Here is a 12,019-nt window from a genome sequence, read left to right on the forward strand (position 1 = left end):
GAGTCTGAAACTCAAATGCCTGCTATTATAGAGTGAATTCAGAGCTCAGCCACAAATTTTATTAGGAACAGACCAAAATATGAGACAAAAATATGGACAGATGAGATGACATTTTCAAGTAATTGATTCAGTCAGGCTATAACATTTTGTTTTGAATATAAGGCTTATGGCTCAATAATGTCACATGCATTTCTTTTAAAGTGTCTGGATGTATTTTCTTTATGTTTTCTTCCTATCAAAGGTTTTGCATGACCTGACAGTGTCTGCAAGAAATAACCCATAAAGATTAAGCTTCACTAGTTTTAAAACTCCACCTCTGTTACATCACTATTTGAATATTAATAAGCTGCTTTACATGCTCCTTTGAATAGCAGACAGGAAGTGCACTTTTTTCCCCAAAGGTAGTTGAAAGAGGCGCACAGAGCTGATCTCAGCTGAGGAGCTTCAGACAAGGATGCTCTTTTCTTGTGAATATTGATTACGTTTGAGTCCCTAGCACTGGAAATCAGAGCACAACATTTACATATCAGTTTTCTAAATACTGTAATCATTTGGGACTGAAAGAAGGTGGTGCTGCAAACTGAAAACAGGGATCATGAATCTGGAGGTACGTACAGCTGGAATGATGTGTAAACAAAACAAAGAACAGTATGAAGATGATCATTTGAATGCTTTTACAAAATTTATTTGCCAGCTGCAAGACACTCAGTTACAGTATGTTAACAAAGCTGCAAATAATTTTAAGCGCTACATTAAACCTAAGATTAAAAATAATTCTTTAGTATGTTACATTTTAGTTTATGGCCTTAAATAAGTAAGCGCTCTTCTTCAGCATGCCTTGTCTGTCACAAATCACATGTGTAATTCATTACAACTCTACAGTTTAGCATGAAAGAGAGTTACCTGGTGTAATAAAAATGCATGCCTTTGATACAAGAATGGCAAATGATATGCAATACAAATATCACAGCTACTGTTAAGATGTGCTTGTCTGCATAAGCTCAACAGTTTGATTGGGCTCTGGATAATGTGTACCTATGTGATGATGAGTTAAACACTGTAAGTACCTCAGTTCCACACTGTTCTCATTTTACTGGCAGTTTAACAGAGCACAATAAGGCTATTAGCATCCAATAAGCCCCATCCTGTAGTCCTGGGTTTGAGTTCCTCAGTTTCTGTTTTCCTAATTCCTGCTGTGAGACACTGTACAAGGCACTTAATCAGAAGGAGCTCCTTGTCTGTCCCTGGGGAGAGTTAGTTTATTTTAGGGGCATTATCTGGTTAAAAAAGATGGATGGTTATATATGTATTTAAAGGGCAAAAGATATTATGACTTTGGCTGCAGCAAACCCATTCCTTGTCTGCACTGAGAAATGATATTCTTCCACAACAGACAAACCTGAGCAAAATAAATAAGCATAAATAATAACAAGATAGGCTGTATCAGGCTTATAAACTGCCCAGGTGTGTTAACGTATTTTGGTCTTTAAAGGCTATGACGTATTCACTGGGATAATCTGATGCAACATATGCTGCTTGCCCAAGGTAGTGTTATTTTGGCCTGTTATGCAAAAAAAAAAAAAAAAAAGTAAAGACATATTTGTACTACGTTTGTATTAAATGGCTTGTTTTCTGCTACCCCGTAATACTGATGAACTGAATAGTGACAGCTGAGGTTTAATCCGGATAAATGCAAGGTGCTTTTCACTGAGCTCCTGGGAAGAAACTAAGTGGAGGATGTACATTTCATGATGAGTGACCAAAAAGAATTAAGAGTTGAAATAACAGTAACAATGAATTATCAAATACAAAGCAGTGGCAGACCCAAAAGAATATTGTATTGCTTTTGTAGGGGAATATACTCCAATGGAAGAAAGACTGGCGTGCCACTCAGGCTGTTGTTGGAGACATGTGCCTGTAGTTGTGGACCCTATGAAGAGGTGTACAGGTCAAGGAGGGTAGTTAGAAGATGGAGAGAGAAAACTACGTAAAAGACAGGAGGATACTGGGTTGTACTCTTAGGAAGATAGGGTGCAAGGAGCAATTTGTTGTGTATATTCACAGAGTCATAAATTCATGTATATTTCAAGGCAATTTAATCTTAGAATCATATATGCTATGCAGGTAGATACTCTCAGACCGCTTCCCCTTTTTCAAGGTGGGTTAGGTCAGGCGGTCGTAGGTAAATTTGTTGGGAACCTGTCCAATCATCTAGATTCTGTTTGAAGGATGCTAGTGAAGAAGAGAATTTCACTATTTAAACTTGCATGGGAAGTCTGTTCCAGAGGTGAGTGTGGCACTGTGTGATTAACCTGTCATTCCAATGTGTATTGTTTGTCAGGTGGTGAAGATTTAGGTTCTCATTTCTGGTGTTAACTGAAGCATTATATTTTTGAAGATATTTGAAATCAAGGCCAACTGGGTCTGCAGTGGTGTAGTAGGCTAGACTTGCGTTTTCCTTCAAAACTTTGTAAGATACTGAAAAAACGGATAGCGCTTCCAGACTCTCTTCGTAGCTCAGGATCTTTAGGCTTGTGATCTTCTGGTTTAGAACCTCTGTGACCATTCTGGTTATTTGATATGTTTAGTTAGATACATCCCAAAGGGGGGGGGGGTTGTTCTTAATAACTGGCCTAATCAATGCTGAATATATTGGAATGATGAATTCCTTAGATCTGGGTGAAACTCCCGTTGTAAATGGTTGTGCCAAGTGGAAGGATTTCCTGATCACTGTTGCCAAATGATGATTAAAAGATAGATAGTTATCAATCCAAATTCCAGAGTCCCTAACTACATTTTTATTTTGTTGTGGTGTATGGCGATATAGTTGCTACCAAACCCAACGGTATTGCATTTTAAGCAGTTAATGTTAGCCACATTTTCAGTACATCAAAGAGTTTATGAAGGATAGTTCATGCTGGAGGGTTCAGTTGTCATAGGGAGACTTAGCAATAACTCTCAGCTTGCAATTTGTCTGCAAACTTAGTAAGCCAGATGTCCTGTCTGTCTGCCTGGAGACCAGAAAAGTAAATGCCAAAAAGGAGGGGGTCCCAACACTTAGTCCTGAGGGACACCACTGGTCACCTTCATACTTTCTGATGAGGTGCCTGACTTGCACTGCATGGGTTGTGTCTTTTAGCCAGTTTGCTATCCATTCTATCACATAGGGATCTATTTTTAAGTCATTTAGCTTTCTTGTGATGCCAGAATGGGGCAAGGTGTTGAATGCCTTGGCCAGGTCTAGATAATCTCAGTAGACTGTTTGGACACTGTCAACTGCCGGAGTGACCCTCTTGAAGAAGTTAACCAGATTTAATAGGCAGGGAGAATGTGAGGAAACGGAGCTTATGAGAAAGGTGGAAAGAGTGGTGAATACTTGGAATTGCCTGCTAGAATGATTGGTGGAAGCAGAACAACAGAGTCTTTCAAGAAGGGAAAGAGAGACAACAGGGAAGGTATCTGCTAGATAAAAGCTGTATACATCAGGCAGACTAGATAGACAAACTGGCTGCTTTTGCAGGTTATAATGTATAAATGAAAACAGAAGGAGCATTGAGTAATATGGCTTAACAAGATAAGACAGCCAATGGTGAATATGTTGCTGATGTAATTTTTCCTGCAGTAGTTTTGTAAAATACTGCACAGAGGAAAACAAAGAATTTGAATGTACAAAACCTTTTGGTCCATGACTTCTTAGGGGAGACTTATGCCTGACTTACAGAGCAATTTCTGACCCAAACTTAATGAATTTGCTGCACATCCATAAATCAAACAGGACTAGAGCTTCCCATTCCAGGGATCTAAATATGGCCTGCTAGTTGCATAGGACGTGCTGGAGGGACAGATTTGTTTCCAGGGATAGTGCCCTCAACCTTCCTTGACATGGGGAGTCATTACTAAATACAATCCTGGGTATTGACTGGAGTATCTATGGCACTACATTGGGATGAAATGACTAGGCTTGAAATGATAGCCTAGTAACCTCCTATGATTCTATGATCCTATGTTAGCAAATTTGAATTTGACGGTTATGATTTGGTGTTTAACATAGCCTCCTCCACCCTTGTAAACACCTTGCCATTATGATTACTTTGTATGCATACTGTATTTTCTGAAATCTCATGACAGTTTGTATTACCATACATTGGGAAGGTATTTCATTTCTCCACTTTTTAATGATATTTTTCATCTTTGTTGACCTTATATGGGATCCCGTTGCTTCTTCTTGCAATTTAATGTTGCTGTTTGGAATGTTGCTACACTATACCTACAGTGCTGCTGAAAGCCACTGTTATCCTGACAGAATGTTTGACTAGATGTGTTTTTATGGGTTTTTACTTGTGGGATGTGCTGTGGCTTCCACATGATTGTGAATATGATTATGCAACACTTGTAAGGCACAAGTGTGACTGATTCTACAACCATGTGGATATACAAAGCTGATACAAGTATACTTTTTGCACTTGTTCTGTTTCAGTGATAGTTAATAAAACTGTACTGCATTTTTTTTTGTTTCATTCAATATTGATTGAATATTGATGGTCTCTCTCTGTAGTAAGTTTCTTTTCCCCACCCTCCTGCCCCAGTGCCATTTTTTCCTTAAACTTGGTGGCTTTGGAATTGCCCTCCCCTGCTGTAAATTTGTCTTTGGACACTCCTCCCAGCCCCATCTCATTTGCTCACTCAGCTGAGTACAGTGAGATCATTTGGGAAGGACTACCCTCTTGCTTCTTTGACTTTGGACACTCCTACCCGTCCCATCTCATCATCTCTGTCTACAGTATACAGGGACAACATTTGGGAAAGCCAAACCCTTAGTTTCTTAATCTTGAATTATCTTCTGTTTCCTCCCTCACCACTTACCAAAAAAAAAAAAAAAAAAAACACTTTATTTAGCTGCTCTTATTGTAACTGTGTTCTACCTACTTTATTACCTTACTTTCATTTGCTGTGTGCTCTTAAGTGTTCAAGTGCTCTTATTCTGCTGCATTTATTACTGCTTGTTAGTAGCCTGATTAAATTTATCTGCTATTCTAAGCATCTTAGTTTTGGTTTTACAGGCCAGTTATTTTACATTTAAGAAGGTTTTTGTGGACTGCACTCTTGTGGACAAACCCTTACCAAAACCCTCTCTCCATAAGTCTGCCCAGGTTTTCAGAACATTATGCCTTGACAATTCCCATGAGTTTCTTCTGCCAGCCTGGTTGACATGGGCATACTGAGACAGTGTAGCAACTGCTTCATGTTCACTGACAACCCTCTTCTCCTAGCACATAATTATTCTACTTGCAAGAAATGCATCTACATCAGTAACCTGGAATATATGCTCTCTTGCGCTACAGTCAGTACTCCTGACAAAGCAGAGATTGCCAGCCCAAACACCACACCACCCACATCACATAACCAAGCACAACACACACCCACCTATGCAGAGGTCATTAATAAAAACTTACCTAAATAGCAGAGACCTCCAAACACACTCACAAACATTCCACACACAACACCAAACACAACACACACAGGAGACAATGACAACACACCAGTGTCTCACAAACTCAGCACATAAGGCATAACAATAAATCGATGCAGCCCATAAGGCATAACACTAAACCAAACATAATAGTCATTGGCAACTCAGTTGTGAGACACACCTATGTCCCCCTTACCAGGCTCGACAAGGAGAATGTCACGGTCAGTTGTCGGTGCGGTGCCAGAATCCGACATCATGCACGCACTTAAGTCTCTCCACAGCAGGTACAAGTATGACTCTGTCATTGTCCATGTTGGTGTGAATGACTTGAGATGTAGCTCCCTGCACTATATGAAGAGTGACATGATTAGGCTATCATGTTATGTGTCCCAGGCAGGTATGACCCTAGCCCTAAGCTGCATCATGCCCTCACCAAAAATGATACGACAATACCAACAAAAAATCATTAACTTCAACAGTTGGCTTAGTTTCTGGTGTCTTTCCAAGGGGATCCAATATCTGTCTGCCTGGGATGACATGGTTGACAGGCCTCAGTGCTTTGCCAGAGTTGATCTCCACCTGTCTCCCATGGGATTCCATGGGCTCTTTCCTCCGCCATTGTGCTTTTTTAGGCTATATCCCAAAGACAAATCTTAAAATGTAAAAGATCTATCAAAAAGCAAATTGAAAGTCATGCTGCTTAATGCTAGGAGCCTTAACCTGAAAATGCACTCACTGGGGGCTCTTCTCACGCTGGAAGATGCCAATGTCTGTGCTGTCATGGAAACTTGGTTCAGGGCTGTGGAGAGCACACCTGCCTTGCCAAGCTATATCTCATTCCACACATTCCAACCCCAAAATGAGGTTGGGAAGACTAAGGCGGGTGGAGTCTCTATCGTCATTAAGGACAGGCACACCTCCAGACCGGTTCGCCAGCATGCCGCACTGGAATTACTCCAGGTGCAACTGACAGTTGGCAAGACACCAATCCAAGTTATAGCTAGCTATAAACCCCTCCCATGACAGAGGACACCCACTCCTCCTACCTGGACCTACTTGACTCCATCAAGGTACCCCCTAACACCCTGATCCTTGGTGATTTAAACTACCCCACCATAGACTGGGTGAACTATTCCTGCACTAATGCACTCACTCAGTGATTCCTTGACTTTATCAGTTCTAATGCACTAGACCAGCTTGTCTTATTTCCCACAAGGAGAGAACATTCTGAACTTGGTTCTCACCAGCATGGGTGAACACTACACCACTCCCATAGTATGTTCTTCCCTGGTGAGATCAGATCATTGGTCTGTCTCATTCGAAGTTTCTATCCCACCCAAACCTCCCTAACCATAACCAGCCTAAAAAACTTCTCAAATGCTGACTACAATCTCCTAAGAGAGGGTAACAGTAGCTTCACACCACCGCCCCTTTCGGAGGATACAGACAACTGTGCTGAACAGTATGCCAATGCAGTGTACAAGCACCTGTACAACTGCATGGACTCAGCCATACCCAACAGAACTAAAGCTTGCTATTCAAGGAAATGCATACCTGTCTGGTGGCATCCTCTATCAACAGGCTTTACAACAAAAGGAAGAAACTGTTGTCCAAGTGTAAAAACGGAACAAGTTCCAAATTGGAAAAACTCCCTCCTCAGCCTCAACAAGCAAATTAGATCATTAGTGAAAGCCTCCAAAGCCAATTATGAATTGAAACTAGCCTCTGAAACAAAGGGAAACCACAAAGCCTTTTTAGTTATGTCAGGAACCTCCATGGCAAAGCCCAGATTTGTTCCAAATTAGTACTTAATGGTACCACTTACACTGATCTTGTTGATTTAGCCAGCCTCCTAGCAGATAGGTTCGGTGCAAACTTCACCCCCCTATCCCCCCAAAGGCCCATTTGACATCCCTGGTACTTGTCCTGCACCTTACATCTCCATAGATCAAGTGTTAAGGCAAAGAAACAGCTTCCATGGGATCTGATAGTATCCCAGGCTGTATTCTGCACCATCACCAGCAAGAACTAGCTTCACCATTGAGAACCCTATTCAACCACAGCTTAAGTACAGGTTTCATTCCAGCAGAGTGGAGAACTGCAATTGTTATCCTGTTGCAGAAAGGTAGTGCCACTGTTGGCCCTGGAAACTATCACCCCATTAGCTTAACAAGTCTGATCTGTAAAGCTATGGAGTGTATTATTATGGACCTCATAAACAAGGACATAGACATTCTCCAAGCACTTAACCCCACACAGTTCAGATTCGTCAAGGACAGATCTTGTCTGCTGAACCTGGTTGACTTCTTTGAGACTATCACCAAGGTTGTGGATGAGGAAAAGTCAGTACATACAACTTAACTTGACATGGCCAAGGCCTTTGACACAATTACCCACTCAAGCATCTTTGAAAAGCTAACACATCTTGGCATAAATCCCTATCTCATCATGTGGGTGGCCAACTGGCTCACTAATAGGACCCACAAGGTCAAAATAGGTGCTTACACCTCCGACAGAAGACCTGTCACTGGTGGTGTTCCCCAGGGATCTGTTCTGGGACCCGTACCATTTGGCATCTACTTTTCAGAGGTCCAGGCAAAGACAAAGACAAAAGGCCTGTGGCTGACCAAGTTTGCAGATGACTGTAAGTTGGGTGCTGTCATTGATTCCCCAGATGATGTTAACATACTGCAAGAGGGTCACACAGCAACAAATGACTGGTGCCAATGTAAGGGTCTTAAGTTAAACACAAGAAAATGTATTATCATACCATTCAGCAAAAACACGGCCCTTACTGCTTACCACATAAATGACTACCCCCTAAGCACACAACCTGTGGTGAGAGACCTGGGTACTCAGGTTGACAACAATCTCACATTCGACCATCATTTAGCAGCAGTGGTCAGAAAAGCCTTTTACTTGGTTCATCTCATAAGTAAAGGGATTGCATCATTAGGCCAGTAATTGAGTATAATGCCCCGTTTGGTATGTACCTCTCCAAACAACTTCACCAACTGGAAAGTCCACAGAAATAGCTCACAAAGAGAATCCATGGCCTCCAACACCTGTCCTATGCAGACAGGCTCAAATCACTATCACTCTATTCAGTATCATACAGATTGCTCAGAGGTGATCTGTATTATGCCTACAAGACAATCTCGGACCCTGCCCTAGTAGAGATGCTCCATATCCATAAGTCTAACTCCTCGCGCATTACCTGCTTGAAAGGCCTAAATCTACTATGCGACATCAACAAAACCTGTTGGAGAGACAGGTTTATCTTCCAGAGGCTCCCTTGTCTCTGGAATAGACTTCCAATACACCCCTAACAGATTACCCTGCTGACCCTCTTTAAGCGCTACCTTAATGAGTGAATGGGAAACCACACATTTGTCCCAGGTGTTCCACCTGTGTCCCTCATTGACAGGGGTGACAGGTGCTGACTGAAGTTTCTTTTTTGGGGATAAACTCTAGGCTAGGCTTGTAAGGGCTCCAAGGCCATTAGCCTAGTAACCTCCTATGATCCTATGAATAAATACTGATTATGATGGTAGAATAGCTGTTGGAAAATGAAATAATGCATGTTTGACTGCTGCTACGTTTGTAAGGGTTTGCCTTTCACCACAGTAAAGCAACTAAAGTAAGGGGCTGAGGAGAAAATGCTGTCTTCATGAAGGTCCAGGACATTCTCTCTACCAAAATACTTTTAGGGTGTTTACTTTAATATATTTATTTATAGGTTTTTGCATGTTAAATTCTTTTTTTATCCCTGCTGATTTTGCCTTGTGCACTTATCTTCATGAATAATTACTTCATTGCTGATTCTCAAAAAATAGTATGGAATGTTGTTTTACTTTTTAAATTGATATGATTCTGTGGTAATTGGGGGGAAGGAGCAGAGCACTGCTGATGACCTGGAGGATTGGGTATAGTTAGGATTAATGTTACACCTGCTACAGGAGAAGTTATTCGATTGTTTGGTCAGTACAGCTTTTTCTATGTTTCAGTGACAATCAAGGTTTATGAACATCAAGATTCTTGCCAAACATTGTACCCTGTTCTGACAAAATTGACATAATCAAACTGTTTTAGCAGAGGTTTTATTACATTGAGAAATCCTTATTATATTTTGTGATATCAATGAATTGTGTGGTAAGTAAGGACATTTCTTATTGCCTCCAAGAATTGCAGTCTCAGAGTTAGTGTGTTTAGAATTATAGGGCTGTGGAGGTGCAGAAAGCCTGCACATGGATGTTTTGTTTTGCTTGTTAAAGTTAACTTTTGCAATGTTAATGTAATCTTTTTGCTGCAGTGCTCTTTCTTTAGCCATAGCTCTACTAAAATCACTGATCTAAATAGTTATTGGCAGCATGAAGATTAGCAGAACTTCCTTTCCAGACAATTTTGTTAAGCTATTCTTTCATTTTCTTTCAGCGTCCCTCTGCATCCCTTGAATGTTTTAATTCCACCTTGATCCTCAACAGATTGGCCTACACAGGGCAGAATATATTTATTTAACTTTGTTGACTGGGTAGGTGGGCTAGTCCTCTTCAGCCATGCCTGGATTAAACAGGATATTTAAGTAGGCAGGTGAGTTGACTCATGGGCCCTTTTATCCTTACCTGTATTATGTCAAAGAATAAAGCACAGCTGCCACATAGGTACAAACTTGGACATCAGTACTTAACTACCCCCTCTTCTAATGTCCTTAAATATGAGAGTAATGACACTAAGACCATGCTACTAAACTGTAAGAGAGTAATTTACTACCCACCACAGCAATAAGAGAAACAATCCAATGATTCAGTCAAGAGTGCAGAATATATTACATCATATGAACCTATAGGAAATTCACCCTGGGGATCACTTCTGAAGATCTGCTCGACAGGGGCATAGGAAAATAATTTTCATGGATGGCGAAAGCCAGGGTACCTTTTTGGCTAGGCTTATATAGGCCCTAGGGCCAATATCCTAGTACCTACCTATGAACCTATTAAATCAAAGAAGTCCCTTTCCGACTTCTGTACAGCAACTCAGTGTCCCATTTTAAGAATTCTCCTAACTGTACATTCATCAGTTTTGACGACTTCCACTATAGCTGTTTATGTCTGCAACACAACTTGTAAACTATCCTTCATCCTTCACCCACTCTTAAACTGTACAAATTAGCTTTATTATAAAACTCATACACACTGGCTGTTGATTTTCTGCCACCAAGGACTTAAAAGATGATGTTTACTCCGTCCATCTCTTTCCTTCTCTGCGTTCTAATAAACCACAAGAAGTGGAACAAAGTTATAATAAAATATCTGCATTTGCTTCAAAATTTCCAAATAGCACACATCACTATTTAGCACTATACAAAATAAATTGAGTAAAATTCTGCCATACTCAAAATAGTACCTAAATGCGTGTCACATCTTGGATAAACCATACACATCAATTGTTAGTCTTGTTCAAAGATACAACCCATCAAGACTCCTTAGATACCTAAAATCAAAACCAACTACATGCAGCTAAATCAACTAACCACTATGGAGTGTCCGTGTACTCTGCATATATGAAGCTAAACAGTTGAACACTGACCCTCCATAGGTATGCTTAGAACAAAATCCTGAATCATTTTTAACTAAATTAAATATGTGTCTAACATCTCTAAAACTTCTTATGAGCTAAAGACCTAATCTAACACATCTTAATATTGCACAAAACAGCAGACTAATATATATCAGTGTAATTCCTGAAAATCTCAGTGCTCTTTCTTTCTGTTGTCATCTTCATTCTTAATATTACTCTGTCCAGTTAATGTCTGTTAAACATCACTTTTTATATTTCCAGATCTTCTAATTTTATGTTGGTTGAGGTTTCAAAATATTGTTTTAAAAGACTATCTGTTAGGCATAGCATGCATCTCTGTACTATCTATGCATATTGAGACCTACATATATGTGTGTGTGTGTATGTGTGTGTACATATACATTATGCATTTTCGAAAAATGCATTTTCGCGAAAAAGAGTTTGGCTAATTACGTTTTGCTGAAACATAATTTTGATGTGTGAAAGTAGACCTGTTTTCCACACACACACACACACACACACACACTATATATGTACATATATTATATATGCTTTATATGGGTCTACCTCGACCCATTGAATACATTTCAGCGAAACATAATTAGGTGAGCTCTTTTTCACGAAAGTGCATTTTTCCGAAAATGCACTTTCGTGAAAGTGAACAGCAATGGGGGCTGTTGCTTAGATTGCGGCCCAGCAGGGATAAGGGAATATTCCCTTTTTCCTACTGTAGTGCGATCTCTGAGTGAGAATACAAAAGTAGTGGGGGGGGGGGGTGTGCAGGGGTGCTTGCCCCGTTGCATAAACATGGTTAGTGTTGTATTGGGGTTTTTTGTGTTTTTCTTTTTGTTTTCGGTTAATTTCTTTTTCGTGAAAGTGCATTTTCGAAAAAATACACTCGCAAAAAAGAGTTTGCCTAATTACATTTCATTGAAATGGAATTTTGATGGGTGAAAGTAGACCCGTTTTATA

The 12,019-nt window shown here is 40.3% G+C and overlaps 1 protein-coding gene across 1 annotated transcript in view; it reads left to right on the forward strand.

Moving 5' to 3' along the window:
- Nucleotides 1-387: 387 nt before the first annotated feature.
- The window catches only part of LOC122809518, a 440,105-nt gene continuing 428,473 nt past the window's right edge, over nt 388-12,019 (forward strand). The window contains exon 1 of the mRNA XM_044081085.1: nt 388-607. Within this exon, the coding sequence (XP_043937020.1) occupies nt 596-607 (12 nt within the window). The 5' untranslated portion in view covers nt 388-595. The remainder of the gene's footprint in view (nt 608-12,019) is intronic.

This window comes from Protopterus annectens, chromosome 1.part1, assembly GCF_019279795.1.
Source record: "Protopterus annectens isolate FY-2018-M chromosome 1.part1, PAN1.0, whole genome shotgun sequence".
Taxonomy (NCBI): Eukaryota; Metazoa; Chordata; order Ceratodontiformes; family Protopteridae; genus Protopterus; species Protopterus annectens.